General features: G+C 30.9%; 3 protein-coding genes and 2 pseudogenes across 3 annotated transcripts; 1 reads left to right on the forward strand and 4 right to left on the reverse strand.

The window, feature by feature from the left end:
• The first annotated feature begins 1,259 nt into the window (after positions 1-1,259).
• On the forward strand, positions 1,260-2,448 carry LOC111300361 (cytidine deaminase 1-like). The gene has a single exon (XM_022895997.2). It carries the CDS (start codon positions 1,341-1,343, stop codon positions 2,313-2,315), a length of 975 nt encoding a protein of 324 aa, XP_022751732.2. The 5' UTR covers positions 1,260-1,340; the 3' UTR covers positions 2,316-2,448.
• Positions 2,449-4,290: 1,842 nt separating this feature from the next.
• LOC111300362 (PRA1 family protein F2 pseudogene) lies at positions 4,291-5,230 on the reverse strand (annotated as a pseudogene).
• Positions 5,231-5,703: 473 nt separating this feature from the next.
• Positions 5,704-9,256, reverse strand: LOC149513663 (uncharacterized protein At4g29660-like). Its single transcript, XM_089746812.1, is given in 2 exon segments — positions 5,704-5,897; positions 9,100-9,256. Coding segments are annotated over 2 exon segments (291 nt in total). The 3' UTR covers positions 5,704-5,763.
• A 3,099-nt stretch (positions 9,257-12,355) lies between these two features.
• On the reverse strand, positions 12,356-13,468 carry LOC111300363 (uncharacterized protein At4g29660 pseudogene; annotated as a pseudogene).
• A 2,321-nt stretch (positions 13,469-15,789) lies between these two features.
• Positions 15,790-17,426, reverse strand: LOC111300364 (uncharacterized protein At4g29660-like). Its single transcript, XM_022896000.2, has 2 exons — positions 17,247-17,426; positions 15,790-16,412 (listed from the first exon to the last, which is right to left on the reverse strand). Exons 1-2 carry the CDS (start codon positions 17,424-17,426, stop codon positions 16,302-16,304), a joined length of 291 nt encoding a protein of 96 aa, XP_022751735.2. The 3' UTR covers positions 15,790-16,301.
• Positions 17,427-18,616: the final 1,190 nt, after the last annotated feature.

Consider the following 18,616-nt stretch of genomic DNA (forward strand, 5'->3'; position numbering starts at 1 on the left):
AATATCAATAATGTAGATGTAAAGGCAAAAAGGAGCAGAAAGCAATGGATCCTTTTCCAGTGTTTTATCATCAGCCTATAGGATTTATTTCATTGACCAAAGGTTGATTTTGATAGATAATGAGATTAATTTTGATAAAATTAAAATTAATAATAATTATTATTATAATTATGATTGAAAAAAATTATTATAATTATGATTAAAAAATTTTATAAAAATTTTAAACTGAGTAAATTTTATTAAAATTAACATTTAAATTTAATTCATAATAATTGAAGTTTAATTACACCTTATTAAAAAGTACAGTTGCATCCTAGGCTGAGTTTCTTGCTTTCACTCGATAAATCTTATTTTACCAGTGTTCTGACCATAATATCAAGCACCTTTAAAATGACTATCCCTCCTCCATCTTTAAGCATTAACAAAAGAAAACATTGTGTTCAAAATATCGTGGCTATGGACAAGCTTATCTAATGGTGGAATCAATCAATCAATCAATTATTTTAAGACAAATCTTTATATTTTCTTTTCCTTACCTTTTTCTTCAGTGCCAATAAATATGGCACATTGTTGTTTGGCACATGTACAATATGTTAAAAAACTTAATCAACCATCATCCAATTTTAAAAATAAAGGTTAAAAACAAAAAAAAAAACATATGTATTAAAGTAAATATAATAAACATATTAAAATAAATTAAAACAATAACAATTAAAAATAATTGAAAACTATCTTTGACTTCAAGTTCAATGAATAAAAAATCTTAAAAAAAATATTAAAGTTGGAGTTCGATTCCAACCCCCTCTCTTATTATAAATTCTATCATTTTTAAAAAATAAAAATAAATAAAAATTTATCAATAATATACACATTAAATATTTTAATTATGTACATATATATATTAAATATAAATATGGGACAAGTGTTATAATGTTTAATTATCTATTCATGTACTTATTAAATATGTAAAAGTCATATTTTTCACGATTTCATTTTTTAATATTCATATTTTGCTTTTTTTGGATAAAAATCCGAATACGCATAAAATATGAGCAAAATAGATATCTTAATTCTAGTAGTAATAATAATTAACACTCCTTCACATTCAAGAAATTAGTAAAAAAAAAAGCCCGAACTTATATCTTTTTGCCCCCCTAATATCATGGATCTAGCAAAATTTACCACCCTTAAACAGTAAAAAACTAACAGTTACATAGCAAAAGTTAGTAATACTTGTACTTAATCGGTGTTCTGGACAGCCATAAACCAATTCTCACTATAAATAATCCCCACTTACTTCTCTCCTTTACTCCCACCTCCCCTCCTTTTTATTTCCAGGAATGTTTGTCCTCCGCGGCCCACCGTCTCCGACCGAGTCAAACATAAGCCTATCTTCCAAAATGGATCGACCCAGATTCGTAATCGACTCTGTCGAAGCCGAACAAATGGCCAAACAATCAGGCCAAACGGTGCTCCAACTCCTTCCGTCCTTGGTCAAATCTGCCCAGGGCTTAGCCCGCCCGCCAATCTCGAACTACCAAGTTGGGGCTGTCGGACTTGGGTCATCTGGTCGGATCTTCTTCGGAGCCAATCTGGAATTTCCCGGTCTCCCCCTCAACCATTCCGTCCACGCCGAGCAGTTCCTCATCACCAACCTTTCCCTCAATGCGGAGCCACGTCTTAAATACGTCGCCGTCTCCGCCGCCCCTTGCGGCCATTGCCGCCAATTCCTCCAAGAGCTCCGTGGAGCCCCCGATGTTAAGATCCTCATAATCTCCTCCGAAAAGGAAAAAGAAAACAAAATGAACAATAATTGTAATGATAAAGACCACGAATTTACTCCATTATCTCATCTTTTACCTCACAGGTTCGGCCCAGATGATTTGCTAGAAAAAGACGTCCCTCTTCTCCTCGAGCCTCACCGAAACGGTTTGTCGATTTGCTCCGATATATGCAACGGCAAAATCAACGGTGAGGATGATTTAAAATACGCGGCTCTTGATGCGGCGAATATGTCACACGCGCCATACAGCGGGTGTCCATCTGGAGTGGCGTTGGTGGATGTTGAAGGGAAGATATATACAGGGTCTTACATGGAATCGGCGGCTTATAATCCGAGTTTGCCGCCGATTCAGGCGGCGCTCGTGGCTTACCTGGCGAATGGTGGCGGAGGAGGGTATGACAGGATTGTTGGCGCAGTTTTGGTGGAGAAAGCGGATGCTGTTATCAAACAAGAACATACGGCTAGGCTGCTTTTGCAGTGTATTTCGCCAAAGTCTGAGTTTAAGGTGTTCCATTGTAAAAAAACAAGTTAAAAATGCGAGTACCATGTACAATTTATGCTCATATAACCATTTGTAATGGTTTAATAATGGCAAATATAGGGAATTTGTCGATCAATTGATGAAAAGTTAATAAAATGTTTAATCTTTATGATGCTTTGTAATATCTTCTGCAACTTGAATTATTGTCTCCTGTTCTGTTTTCTCTCTGTTCTGTTGGGGTGTGTTAAATGGACTTGGATGAGATGCTGGAACTGTTGGGTAAATGAAACATGAAAAGCGGGTGGGTGTGGCTGCTAAGCTGAGGAATGACAATTCTTTCAAAGTTTTTCGTTGGTAAAAGGCATCCAAAAAAATGCAAACATAGAGATTTCACTTTTGGACTGGACTGGTATGGAAACTGGTCCATTTTCCAGCTGAAGTTTTGATTGGTGGGTGGTGGATCCTCGCTGCAAAGGAGTTCCAACATTTCAACTTTTGAGACACAGTTTACTGATCTATATGTATGTAGTTTTCAAGATCTACCATCATCATCATCATCATCATCATCATCGAAATGGGTTGTCCAAAGGGTCCTTTAGTTATTAACCTCAAATACTTGCAACTCTTCTTAATGGCCTCTCAAAGTGCCAGGACTTGTTCTGCTGCTGCAAAATTTTCTTTATTTTCATTTTTTCAGTTTGGTAGGATCATTTCTATTTATCTTGGTGATTAGGTTATAAACTTATGATCCATACAATTTATTATCAGAAAGTGGGATAATACTCTAGGGGCATTTTCACTTTCATGCAGGCTACTGCAGAGTAGTGACTTAACTTGATAAGAGATGGCAATAGTGAAATTGGTGATGATGAATCAAGTGCTGTAGGCTCAAACAAGGTGGAAATTGATAGTTCTTAACCACCAAAACTGTAGATTCTATTGTTTGACTTTGTCCGAATATTGTGGCTTTCAATGAAGGGAAAAAGAATAAAAAAGTACAGAAAGTACATTGTAGACCCAACTCATGGAACAACAGATTGAGGATCCACTCCAGAAAGGCAGCGCCAACAAGTAGGAAACAAAAAGAACATTGATGTTTGCCTTCAAAGTTAGCTACATCTCTGCACAGCATTTCTATATTGCTGCCAGGGAAATGCCAGCCAACCTACAGTAAATTTTAATTAACATTTCAGGGGAAATTAATAGATATTGACCATGTTAGATACCAAACCAAACTGGTAAATTTATGGTCATTTAGAACAGATTCTGGCAACTAAGACTCGTCATAATCTCCAAATTTATAATAGATCAGATCCATTTGCAAGGAAATCAGATTGCAAACTTCCAGGCTCCTACAAACACCGTTGTGCCAGATAAAGAAAATCCTAATCATCCCAACCTTGTTCATCTCTTGTATTAAAGATCCGATATGCCAATGTCATTGCTCCAGCCAAATATGGCATAAAGTTGCTTGCAGCTTGCAACTAGCAATTTCCTTCTAAATGTAGGAATCAAAGATTTCATCTAAGTGCAATGGATGTCGAAAGATGGTCAAAATAGCTGAACAAAGCAGCACCTATATTGCCAGCAAATTAATTTCTGTTTAACTAGTGCAATTCCACCCATAAATGATATAGTTTATTTTTTTTTTTGTGATAAAGTCCTATGGTGTCCCTATAAACTGATTTATTATCCCAGAAAAAGTTAAACCGTCTGTCATTATCGACATCAATCTTGAACTTATGACGGCATAGATGACTGTAACCTTGTCCATGCTTATCCTATTTAATCTCCATGCTTATCCTTCTTAATCGAATGATTAGAAGCTGAAAGCGAGATTATCTTTATATGAATCACACTCTTGGCACTTTTTTAGCAAAGTTACAAACTTGAATGGCTACTTTTTAAGGATTTATCCGACATGAAAGTAATTGATTTTGATTATCAACAAACTTGGTTCATCCGTTTCCATTCGGCCTCTAAAGCTTCAAAAGTCATAGCACTTCTAATGCCAACTTATAGAAAACATTGAATTTCATGCAACAAAAATTTTTCTTGGTGGAAGATGTTATATGATATACACATGAATCTTAAACCGCAAAGAATCTCTTGCTTTTCCCTGGGTCATGTATAATTCTAAATTGAACAACAGCTTTGGAAGCATTCAAGAGAACACTAGGACACAGAATAAGAAGAGGAGGCAGCATTCTTCGATGGCAGAGGCGCAGCTTCCTTGGCATGGCGCATCAACACTGGCAATCTGTTCGCTTCTTCCTCATCCCCGAAGAACAAATCATCAGTACTTCTGAATACTCCATGGACCAAAACAATAGCTAATCCAAGAGAAAGACCAATTATGATATTATCTGTCACATCTGTTAGGAAAAGCATGGCAAAGGTAACCAACAACAGACCCGTCGTCATAACGAAATCATCAATCACAAAGCCCTCAATTGATACAGGGTTGTCACGTAAAAGATATAGGAACAACCATGCAACTATCAGGATAATTAAGACAATCAGTGAGACAGGGTGCCAGAGCAAGTTGAGGAAGAGAAGAAACATTATGACGATGACATAGTTCATCCTAAAAAATGCAGCGTTGGTTCGGATTCTTTGTATGGAGTTATTTAAATTGGAGGGGAGGCTTATAGCTTGAATCTTGATCATCTCTTTCCATTGTCTTCGTGAGCCAAGGGCTGATAGGATCTCTTCTCTTGCAGGGAAAATGAAGGTCGTTGATGGAGGCAACTCTGTTGGAATAGTTCCATATGTTGTCATTTTTGTAATTAGATCCGCAGAGAGCTACGGGCCAAAGCTAAGGAAGAGGAAAGAGGGAAGACAAGAGACAACGCTACAGGAGGGGAGAGAAGAACATGATCTTCATAATTTGCTAAATTTGAGGTAAGTTGAATGTAACTAAATATAACATCTAGGTGGATTTCATTCTTCATTTTGTGGCTTAAGTTAACCCATGCCAGCTAGTTATTTCGATTGAGCGTAGATCAAATTGCTATATAATCAATGCGAGATCTTTATTAATTCGTTCAGGAGGATTGACACTGCATCACCAGTGGTTTCCCTTCCCTGCCTAAAGAATATCCTCAAGGAACAACCACTCTGCATATTCCACGCCAATATGCTATATTGAAAAAAAAAAACAAAAAAAAAGCAAGGGACACCTTGGGGAGCAAGATCAAATGACAAATAAAGGTAAGGATATTAGATTGATGAAATGCTAATGGTATGATTTTTGTTTTTACGAAGTGGTCTCTCCTCTTCACATGGAAATAATAAAGCTCCTCCCATGCAAATATGATACTAGAAATAATTAAAGACTAAATAATCTTCTATCTCAACTAATCATAGACAAACATCATCTATACTGTAATTATTTTCCAGATGCATCCTAAAGACTACCAAATCTGTAACTTGTATACAGAAATTGAGTAAAATAGAAAAAATGGCACAATAGTTCTTTGACTGCATCTTCTTGCTTTCACTGATTAGGTGGTAGGACATCACCTTTGAGCACCTTCCAGGGATCACCATAAAATTTCGGCTTCATGAGTGGCACTGCTTCCCCAGGGTGATCTTCCCAGTACTTTTCCGGATCAATAACACAAATTGCAACTCATCCTTGAAGATTGCAATTCCTAAGTGACCAATGATGACAACATGGGTTTCCATGAGCTTTTACAAAATCCTTGGCAACTTAAGTTTGAAAATAAATGAAATGAAAGAAAAGATAGAGAAAAAAGTGACAGAAAAACAAATTTAATTCCTTTTAGTAGTTAGAGGACTCTAGATAAATGATAAGAAAAACAAGATGAAATTCAATTATGGGACATTTGCTCCGCTCTTCGTTAATGAATTGGATGAATATATTGATTATGTTCGCAAAGTTGAAATCAAAACTTAAAGATTTATATGCACTTGATTCGTTAAGATACAATCTCTTGAAAGAAAACTTCATGACCATCTTCAATCACCTGATATAAGCCACATGATAGCTCAAAACTAAAATCTAATGTAATTCTGATTCAATATAAAAGAAAGCTTGAGAAAAAAGTGTTATACCAAAGCTTTATATATATAAGAATTGATAACTGACGGTAACCATTTCCACGTAATTCATTCCAAGTGATATGGACTTTCACCAAGCTTTATGGTAAATTGTTAAAATACAATTACCAAATATCTAAAAGAAGCTTAAAGCGTAGAATTGAGCTATAGATAATTCAGGAAAACATATTTTCCGAGTTTCAACAATTCTTAGTATTTTATAATTTCCTATTGTAATTTCCAGTTTACTTATATGAACTCCAAATTTAATATTTTTTCATCCAAGTTTTCACAAAAAAAATATATATATACTTCTAGTTTAACTAAACAAGTGGTTACAATATTAATACAGGAAATCCAAGAAAATGGTGAAAAGAAAATACTTGTAAAGTTGCTCAGTGATGCGTCGTCGATGAAATCAGTGTAAAAAGCTGTAATATAAATAGTGAGGGGAGGGAAAAAAAAAAAAATATATATATATATATATAACTTTTTAATAGAAAAAAAAAAAAGCAAACCTTTTTAGTTTAACTAAATAAGTTGTTATAATATTTGTAAACGCCATTTTTTATTATTATTATTATTTTTTTCTCTTTCTTTCTTTTTTTATTTGTCTCTTTTTTTCTTTCTTTTTTTTTCTTCTTCTTCTCTTATCCGGTGCATTAAATGCACTATCACCAAAGTTCAAAATATCAACGGCTGTTACCACCGACAGTTGCCTAACACACTACTTAACCGACAAGCATAAATTTTAAGTTGAAAATGTGGGATTCGAATATCAGAATATCTGATATTTGAATTCTAATAAATAGAGCTTTTAACTTGCAAGAAAAACAAAGAAAGGGAATCGAAAAAAAACTGCAAAAAATTTTTATAAAAAAAGAGAGCTTCTTGTCGAAAAAAAATCATTTTAGCTTTCTGTAAAAAAAAAAAAAACAAAAAAATCATAGTCTCTAAACAGGGGAACCTAGCGCCAAAAATAAAAAAAACACCTGCAAAAAGAAATCAAGGTCAGTTACAAAAAAATAAAAAAATAAAAAAAGAGTTTTTAACCGAACCTTCAAAGATAGATCTAGGTCGTTTGAGTCTTCTTTTGGTAAAACAGAGGCTGAATATGAATTTGGTGAGTCGAGAGGAGTTTGTGGAAAGATTTTGAAATTTTTCGACCACCGACGACAACGGCAACGACAACGACGAGATCGACCGACATCTCTATTTTGATTGAGTAAAAAAAAAAGAGGTATTTTTTTTTTTTGAGAAGGGAAGAAATGATCGAATTTTTTTTTTTTACTTTTATATAAGCTACCAAAACCAAAAACGACGTCGTTTCAATAATGCTTAAACAATGTTGTTTTGAGATCTAAGGATCCGCACGTCAATTTGCAATCCGATCAGGGATCTGCACAATAGACCCGACGATCCGTTCCCCTTTTGATCTTTGATCGGTCCAGGTGAACCGGACCAGACCGTCGCTAAACCGTCGAATCACCCAAACCAGCGCTGAACTGACGAAACTGGTCCAGACCCACGTTGACCGGACCGTTGACCTGTCCGGTTCAGGTAAAAAATTTTTTTTTTGAATTTTTTAAAGATTTTTCTATATATTATTTTTGTTATTTTAATTATTATTAATATTTATGCATGTAAAAATGTTTAAATTTACCAAAATAAAATTTTATTGTTTTATAATATTAATTAATAAAAAAAATAATAAAAAAAAAATTTTACCCGATGATGAGATTCATATATATTATGAGTAGTGATACCTATGAAATCTCTAGGTGAAAATATTTTTTTTTAATACTACCAGTGTATTGGAGTATTTATAAAAAATTTTCAATAGAATAAAATTTTTTTTATAGCATAATAAATAAAATTAATTAATTTATTAAAAATAGTATAAATAAGGAAAATGAAAATTTTATCCAATAATGAGATTCTAAAAGTATTCCGAGTAGTGATGCTTTACGAAATCCCTAGGTGAGAAAATTTTTTAAAAAAATATTACCAACGTATTGAAATATTTATAGAAAAACTTAAATACAATAAAAATTTCTTTTTTTCTTCAAAATAAAAATAAAAAAATTAATAAAACAATTAATAAAAAATTTTAAAAAAATAAAATGTGTGCATCAATATGTTATTATTTGTATTGCATACATGACATAATTTTTACGAAAAGTAAATTCGGACCTCCTAGGATGGGATTCTAAAGTATTTCGACAAGCGATGCTTAAAAAATCTTTATGTGAAAATGAGTTCTTTTAATGTTACCAACGTAATGAAATATTTTGAGAATTATTTCAATAAAAAGGTTTTAATTTATTTTTCTCGAATAAAATTTAAATAATAAATTTTCATAATAAATTTCTAAAAAATTAATTTCCAATAAACAAAAGAAATAAAAAAAATTATTTTTCAAACATAAAAAATAAGACTATTTTATTAAAATCGGAAGATAACATGTAGTTAATTGGTACCGTCTTAAACGGGCGTTGTGTGGGTGCTAATCATTCCCCACGCGTAACTGATTCTCGAACTCAGACTGTTACGTAGATCCTAAAATTATCCTTATAATAAATTTTAATTGATTTTAAGATTTTATTAAAAAGATATATTTTAATATGTGACCAATTATACTTAACTAAAAAAAATTAGTAACGATTTCGTTATTTTTTTTTATTTTCGTTTCTAAATTCATCATACGGATACAAAATTATTATAACAATATTAATACAAAAAATCCAAGAAAATGCTGGAAAGAAAATACTTGTAAAGATGAAATCATTGTAAAAAGCTGCAATATAAATAGTAAGGAGAGCGTAAAAGATTTGGGTCTTGATAGGGCTCTAACATGTCCAAAGAAACTTTCTTTCCTATTTGCTGTAAACATAGTCTGCATACTTTCTCCACAGAAAGTTCGCCATTATTTTGCATAATTTCTCCACAGATAGTTCGCCATTTTTTTTACACCTCTTGTTTGCTACTTTTCTTTATGGTTTATTTCTTTAATGTTAACCACTTGCTTATGACGGCGCTGAGATATAGTTTAGCAAATATAAAATATTTTAAAAATAATTTAATAAAAATTTTAATAAAAAAAATTAAAAGCAATAAATTGTATAATTTAAGGTAAAAATTAATAATATATAAAAAAATATAAAAAATATTGTTTATAATTCAAATTAATTAATATTTAATAATAAAAATTCTATCAATATTTAAAAAAAAAATGTTTGTCTAAATCCACGATGTACTTAAAGTTTGTGTTATGTACTCAATTAATTTTCTGAAAGTTTGAAAATAAGGTAAGAAGAAGAGAATTTAAAGCAAAAGTAAATTATTTACTTAAACATACAATTGTTGTTCTAATTTTTTTGTTAACTTTCAATGTCCCTTTATGTATTCAATCTATGTTTCTATCTCTCTATCTTTTTATATACAAATGTGGAAGGGCACCTTTATTTATATTTGAACCTTCGTAACATATGTGGTCATGGTCATTAAAAATCCAAATGTGTGTCTAATAAAATCCTTTTATATTGTTTTAGAACTTTTAAACTCATGCTAATTCCGTTTAACTATTTCCAGAAACTTATCGGTTCTAGGCCTTCTATTAAACACCAGATTTTTAAGAATCCAGGTATTTTCGCAAAATGCCTAAGTCTTCTAGAACCTTTTTTGTTTGCCGAGTCCTACTTTCGATAATGACAGTTAAAGAGCATATCATGCATTCTAGTCAGCTAAAAGATACTTTCCTTAACTAATGTAACAGTTAAAGTAATAGTTAAAAGGTATAATCGATTGAATTCGAATCGATATAATATTAAATTTGAATTTGAATTTAAATTTAATTTAAAATTTAAAATTTAAAATTTAATTCGAATTCGATTGAATTTTATTTTTTAATTTAAATTTAATTCAAGATAAAAATTAAATTACTCGAACTCGTTTGATTAAATTTTAATTAACATATAAAAATAAATTTGATTTTTATATTTGATAAAAATTTGATTATTTATACTCGAATTTGAGATATTTGATTAATTAAAATAATTAAAATATAAAAATTCGATTAAACTCGCGAGTTACTCAAATTAGATATAAAAATATTTAAATTCGATTCGATCGATAAGTCGAGTAACTTAAGCTCAAACTTGACTCGATAATAATCGAACCAAATTTAAATTTTATTCGAGTTAAATTTAAATACTTTATAAGTATTAATGTATTATTTATACTTATCATACCTATGTCTTTGGTCTATCTCCTGGTTGTTCTAAAGCTTTCTCAGCTTGAGTGCTTGCATCATGCTTCTAGGGCATTCTAAAACCTTTCAATGAACGACTTTTATACTCAACATCAGGTTGTTTACCCTACGGAGTATTCCCGCAATCTGATTATAACCCATACATTTGGGTCTCTTATGTGCCTTTAGAGACTAAATCTCGATACCACCTGATTCTCTGCCTGCACCAACTTGAACAAACACCATCATAGGCCCACTTGAGCTTAGACTTGCGCATAGGTCGTGACAAATAAAACTAGCTTCTAAGCCTTTTTTTTTTTTTTTGATCTTTTATTTTTATGATAATTGTTACCGATATCATTCAATTCGTTTTTTTCATCTAAATCAAAATTTTACTATAGATTTTCAAAATCCAGATGAAAATCCAGGACTCCCTTTGTCATTTGTAATTTATCAACTTACAATGCATAAATAACAATAGTAATAAGAATGAAATAAAATCAATTTTCATGAGCTTATATTTGTTACTTGTTTAGTTGTTTTAATTTACATAACCTCGTTTTGAGACATTAAATTTCTTATATGGTACGGATGGAGTTCAGAAAAAAAAAAAAAAAACACTCACAGAGACGTAGGAAGTGTTAGGTAAAAAAACCTCAATCCAATCCCTTTTCATATCTTCGTACTCTTAAAATTTTTCTTTTAAAAGTTAAATTTCTCTATTAAAATTTTTTTTTTTTCACAAATCTTTTTATCCATCAAATAATATCTATTAATCCCAAACAAATCTCATTATTCCTAACAGGAAGGTTCAGACTTCAGAAACATGGGAATTTGGTTATACTTGAATTTCTAGGTTACAAATATCACAGGCAGAGTAAGAATAAAAAAGAATGCAGCAACTTCAACCGAGAAAATGCCAGTAAACAGACATATTATTAGATAATCTCAAAATGACTCGCCCACTGTGGAATGCAATATGAATGGAAATGCACACATGCTATATAACGAATCCAGTTTTTAGGTTGACACAGCTGGCATTTCAATCGGAGCAGATACAGATTCAAGATTCAGGTATCCATCTACCTTAGATGGACCAATGTTGCAATGCGGTTGGCTGTGCATTTCGATAGCATCGTTTATTTTTTGAAACTGCAGATGATATGGCAAAGAACCAGATTTAGCAAAGGCATCGAAGATAAAGCTACTAATAATTTTGTGTGAAATAGTTGCATAAGAAAGTCGATCATCTATAAATGCGGTTTTCAAGCCTATATATGCATGAAGAAGAGTCTTTCAGTCTAACCTATAATCATTTCGAGATCTTTATTAATTCTTCCAGGTGGATTGACACTGCATCAAAAGCGGCGGTTTCCCTTCCCTACCATAAGAAAATCCTCAAGGGAACAACCACTTTGCATATTCCGCCCCAATATGCTATATTGAGAGAAAAAAAGGGGCGGTTGGAGAGCAAGATCAAATGACAAATAGGGATAAGGATATTAGATTGATGAAACACTAATGGTATGATTTTTGTTTTTAAGAAGTGGTCTCTCCTTTTCACATGGAAACAGTAAGGCTCCTCCCATGTATCTGATGCTAGAAACAATTAAAGTCTAAACAATCTTTTACCTCAACTAGTCATTGGCAAACATCGTCTCCACTGTAATTATTTTCCAGATGCATCCTAAAGACTACCAAATCTGTAACCTGTATACAGAAATTGAGTAAAACAGAAGGAATGGCAAAATAGTTCTTTGACTGGATCTTCTTGCTTTCACCGATTAGGTGGTTGTACATCACCTTTGCGCACCTTCCAAGGACTACCATAAAATTTCGGCTTCATGAGCGGCACTGCTTTCCCAGGGTGATCTTCCCAGTACTTTCCTGATCAATAACACAAATTGCAACTCTTAATAGATCCCCGAAGACTGCAATTCCTAAATGACCAATGATGACAACATGGGTTTCATGAGCTTTTACAATATGCTTGGCAACTTAAATTTGAAAATAAATGAAATGAAAGAAAATATTGAGAAAAAAAGCGACAGAAAAACCGATTTAATTCTTTTAGTAGTTTGAGGATTTGAGATAAATGATGACAAGAAAAATGAGATGAAATTCAATTATAAGACATTTGCTCCGCTCTTCATTATGAATATATTAATTATGTTCGCAAAGTTGAAAACAAAACTTAAAGGTTTATATGCACTTGATTTGTTAATGATTCAATATCTTGAAAAAAAAACTTCTTCACTATCCTCAATCTGCTATCAGCCACATGATAACTCAAAACTAAAACCTAATGAATCCTGAGTCAATATAAAAGAAAGCTTGAGATAAAATGTTATGGCCAGGCTTTATATAGACAAGGATTGATCATTGACGGATATCATTTTCATGTAATTCACTTCCAATTGTTATGGATTTTGTATCACTTCCCTAAACCTGAAAATTGAGCTACCGATAATTCAGTAATACATTTCTTTCAAGTTTCAACAATTCTTAGTATTTTAAAATTTCTTATTATAATTTTCAGTTTACGTTTATGAACTCCAAACCCAATCTTTTCTCATCCAAGTTTTCATAAAAAAGAATATAACTTTCTAACAGCAAAAAAAAATAGAAAAGCAGCATTTTGGTTTTACTAAAAAAGTGATTACAATATTAATACAAGAAACCCAGGTAAATGGTGGAAAGAGAATACATTATAGAGTTGCTCAGTAATGGCGGCACCGATGACGCCAGTGTAAAAGGCTGCAATATAAATAGCAACGAGAGGCGTAAAAGATTTGGGTCTGCGATAGGGATCTAACATGTCCCAAAAAAGCATTTTTTCCCATTTGGTGTAAAGATAGTCTGCATAATTTCTCCACAGATAGCTAGCCATTTTTTTTTCCACCTCTTCTTTGCTACTCTTTTTTATGGTTCATGAAATGTTGAAACCCGCTTGCAGCGCTTGAGATAGAGTTTATAGGGTTGGTAAATATATCCAAACCCGTCCATTCCAATCCGATATTTTATGAGATCGATTTTTTTTAAAATATAGGGTGTGAGGTTGAAATTTGAAAAAAAAAACATTGAAATTAATTCGGAATTAGGTTTTAAGTAAATCCATTTCGATTTCATTTAATATATATATAATATTTCTTAATTATTTATATATTTATATAAATATATTATATTAAAAAATTATTATGTAATAGTTTGATTTAAAATATTAATTTAATAAAAATATTATATTTATATTATAATTAAAATATAATTTACATTAAAAATAATATTTTATAAATATTATATTAAATTAATTTTAAATTAGATCAATTACGATTTTATATATATATATATATATTTATATATTTATATTTATATATACACACAAAGAGATTAAAAATTTATTTTAAAAAATTGGGATGGGATCGGGGTAAGACTTGCCATCTCTAATAGTTTACCTTGGTGGTAAGAGAACTAAATGGTGAAAATATCCAAAACCTCCCTGAATGAATCTAGCTTCTAAGCAATTTTTTTTTTTACCTTTTATTTTGGGTGATTGTAAATTATACCCATACCATTCAATTTGTTTTCTTTTTGTTTTCTTTTAAATCAAAATTTTACTATAAATTCCAAAAATTCAGATGAAAATCTAGAATCCCCTTTGTCATTTGTAATTTATCTACTTACAATATCGCAATAACACTAGCAATCTGGATGAAATAAAATCAATTTTCATGAGCTTATGATGGCGCTGAGATATAATTTAGCCAATATAAAATATTTTAAAAATAATTTAATAAAAATTTAAAATCAATAAATTATATAATTTAATGTAAAAATTAATAATATATAAAAAATTATAAAAAAATATTGTTTATAATTTAAATTGATTGATATTTAATGATAAAATTTTATCAATATTTTTATTAAAAATATCTATCTAAAAATATGTCTAAATCGATACTTAGAGTTTGTGTTATGCACTCAATTAATTTTCAGAAAGTTTGAGAAAAAACTAAGAAAAAGATAATTTAAGGCAAGAGTATATTATTTACTTACACATACAATTGTTGTTCTAATCTCTTTTGTTAACTCTCAATGTCTCTTTATGTATTCAATCTATGTTTTTATCTTTTTATCTTTCACCTCTATTTATATTTAAGCCTCGTAATATATGTGGTCACTAAAGATCCAAGTGAGTCTATTCCAAACTTTTTAAGTTGTTTCAAGACTTTTAAACTCATGCTAAATCCGTTAAACCATTTCTAAAAACTTATTGGTTCTAGGCCCTCTATTGAACACCAGATCTGGAAGGGCCTAAGAATTTCCGCTAAATGCCTGTGTCTAGAGGTTTCTAAAACCTTCTTGTTTGCGGAGTCCTACATTCGATAATGACAGTTAAAGAGCATATCATGCAGTCTAGTCAGCTAAAAGATACCTTCCTTAACTAATGAGTACTAAGGTGTCTCCTAAAGTGTCCGTGCACTTGGTCTATCTCCAGGTTGTTCTCAGCTTGAGTGCTCGCATCATGCTTCTAAGGCATTCTAGAACCTTTCAATGAACGACTTTTATACTCAACATCAGGTTGTTTTCCCTAGGGCGTACTTCCGCAATCTGGTCATAACCCACACATGGGTCTTTTATGTGACTTTAGAGATTCAATCTCGATACCTCCTGATTTTTTGCCTGCAAACAAACACCATCACAGACCCACTTGAGCTTAGACTTGTGCGTCGGTTCTGACAAATAAAACTAACTTCTAAGCCTTTTTCTTTTTGACCTTTTATTTTTATGATAATTGTTACCCATATCATTCAATTCGTCTTTTTCATCTAAATCAAAATTTTACTATAAATTCCCAAAATACAGATGAAAATCCAGGACCCCCTTTGTCATCTGTAATTTATCTACTTACAATGCAGCAATAACACTAGTAATCAGGATGAAATAAAATCAATTTTCATGAGCTTATATTTGTTACTTATTTAGTTGTTTTAATTTACATCACTTCGTTTTGAGACATCAAATTTCTTACATGTTATGGATGGAGTTCAGAAAAAAAAATATACACAAACAAAGATAGGATCACATTCTAAACTACCAACACCGGATATAGTTAAGACATTGAAGGTTAAGCTACTAATAATTTTGTATCGAATATTCTTTGTAGGTGATATAGTGGCATAAGAAAGTCGATCATCTATAAATGCGGTTTTGAAGCCTATATATGCATGAAGAAGAGACTTTCAGTCTAGCCTATAATCATTCCGAGATCTTTATTAATGCCTTCAGGTGGATTGACACTGCATCAAAAGCGGCGGTTTCCCTTCCCTGCCATAAGAAAATCCTCAAGGGAACAACCACTTTGCATATTCCACGCCAATATGCCATATTGCGAGAAAAAAAAGTGGCGGTTGGGGAGTAAAATCAAATGACAAATAGGGATAAGGATATTAGATTGATGAAACACTAATGGTATGATTTTTGTTTTTAAGAAGTGTTCTCTCCTTTTCACATGGACACAGCAAGGCTCCTCCTATGTAAATCTGATGCTAGAAACAATTAAAGACTAAACAATCTTCTACCTCAACTAGTCATTGACAAACATCGTCTCCACTGTAATTAATTTCCAGATGCATCCTAAAGACTACCAAATCTTAACCTGTATACAGAAATTGAGTAAAACAGAAGGAATGGCAAAATAGTTCTTTGACTGGATCTTCCTGCTTTCACCGATTAGGTGGCAGGACATCACCTTTGCGCACCTTCCAGGTACCACCATAAAATTTCGGCTTCATGAGCGGCACTGCTTTCCCAGGGTGATCTTCCCAGTACTTTTCCTGATCAATAACACAAATTGCAACTCTTAGTAGATCCTCGAAGACTGCAATTCCTAAACGACCAACGATGACAACATGGGTTTCATGAGCTTGTACAATATGCTTGGCAACTTAAGTTTGAAAATAAATGAAATGAAAGAAAATATAGAGAAAAAAAGCGACAGAAAAACAGATTTAATTCTTTTAGTAGTTTGAGGATTTGAGATAAATGATGACAAGAAAAATGAGATGAAATTCAATTATAAGACATTTGCTTCGCTCTTCATTATGAATATATTAATTATGTTCGCAAAGTTGAAAACAAAATTTAAAGGTTTATGTGCACTTGATTTGTTAATGATTCAATATCTTCAAAAAATACTTCATCACTATCTTCAATCTGTTATGAGCCAAATGATAACTCAAAACTAAAACCTAATGAATCCTGAGTCAATATAAAAGAAAGCTTGAGATAAAATGTTATGGCAAGGCTTTATATAGACAAGGATTTATCATCGACGGAGAGCATTTTCATGTAATTCACTTCCAATTGTTATGGATTTTGTATCACTTCAAAAAGAAACCTAAACCTGAAACCTGAAAATTGAGCTACCGATAAATTCAGTAATACATATCTTTTAAGTTTCAACAATTTTTAGTATTTTACAATTTCTTATTGTAATTACCAGTTTACATATATGAACTCCAAATCTAATCTTTTCTCATCCAAGTTTTCACCAAAAAGAATATAACTTCCTAACAGCAAAAAAATAGAAAAGCAACATTTTGGTTTAACTAAAAAAATGATTACAATATTAATACAAGAAACTCAGAAAAATGGTGGAAAGAAAATACCTTATAGAGTTGCTCAGAAATGGCGGCACCGATGACGCCAGCGTAAAAGGCTGCAATATAAATAGTAACGAGAGGCGTAAAAGATTTGGGTCGATAGGGCTCTAACATGTCCCAAAGAAGCGTTCTTTCCCATTTGCTGTAAATAGAGTCTGCATACTTTCTCCACAGATAGCTAGCCATTTTTTTTTCCACCTAAATATATCCAAACTCGTCCATTCCAATCTGATATTTTATGAGATCGATTTTTTTTAATAAGGTTTGAGGTTAGATTGAATTTTTAAAAATAAAAATTTTGAAATTAAATCAAAATCAGATTTTAGATAAATTTATTCTGAATCAATTTGATATATATTATATTTTTTAATTATTTATTTAATTTTATATTTATATAAATATATTATAATAATAAAATTATTATGTAATATTTTGATTTAAGATATTAATTTAATAAAAATATTATATTTATATTATAATTAAGATATAATTTACATTAAAAATAATATTTTATAAATATTATATTAAATTAAAATTATTAAATTAATATATATATATATATATATATATATATATATATATATATATATGAATTAGATCGAGGTTGAAAATTTATTTTAAAAAATTGGGATGGGATCCGGGTAAGCCTTGCCATCTCTAATAATTTAGCTTGGTGGTGAGAGAAGTAAATGGTAAAAATACCCAAAACCTCACTGAATGAAACTAGCTTCTAAGCATTTTTTTTCACCTTTTATTTTGGGTGATTGTAAATTATACACCATTATCTCTTACAAGACTTTTTTAAAAAACTCTTTCAGACAAAATTATTTATTTACCTTTTTTCATCTTAATTTTACAGGTTTTGGATATAGATTTTTAATAAGTTATATAATTTATAGAAATTTTATATCTTTGTAAGTTAAAATTTCATATTTGATAAGTTAAAAAAATCATATTTAAATTTAAGAAAAAAAATACTTGGGTAGAATATATTACAAAAATTTTTAAATTTTGGGATATACAAATCTAAAAATTTTAAAAAGTTTTGGGATATATAATTCTAAAGTGTTTTAGGAGCTTTCAAACTTGCAAATTCAAAAACTTTCCGCAGGAAAGAGTGTGAAGAGAAAAGAAAATTAGTAATTAAATAATTTCATTTAAAATAATTTTAAAAAGGGCATTTTTAGAATTTTCCTATATTTTTATGATAATTGATACCCATACCATTCAATTCGTTTTTTTTTTAAATCAAAATTTTACTATAAATTCCAAAAATCCAGATGAAGATCCAGAACCCCCTTTGTATAATTTATTTACTTACAATGCCGCAATAACACTAGCAATCAGAATAAAATAAAATCAATTTTCATGAGCTT

This window comes from Durio zibethinus, chromosome 18, assembly GCF_047325235.1.
Source record: "Durio zibethinus cultivar Kanyao isolate XHJ-2024 chromosome 18, ASM4732523v1, whole genome shotgun sequence".
In the NCBI taxonomy this organism is placed as follows: Eukaryota; Viridiplantae; Streptophyta; class Magnoliopsida; order Malvales; family Malvaceae; genus Durio; species Durio zibethinus.

Bases quoted from the DNA above. Each gene is read 5' to 3' on its own strand.
- LOC111300361 (XM_022895997.2), top strand. From the start codon at position 1,341: ATGTTTGTCCTCCGCGGCCCACCGTCTCCGACCGAGTCAAACATAAGC.
- LOC111300364 (XM_022896000.2), bottom strand. From the start codon at position 17,426: ATGGCTAGCTATCTGTGGAGAAAGTATGCAGACTCTATTTACAGCAAA. The intron at 16,413-17,246 runs GTATTTTCTTTC...GTTATTGATCAG, and splicing joins TTTCTGAGCAACTCTATAAG to GAAAAGTACTGGGAAGATCA.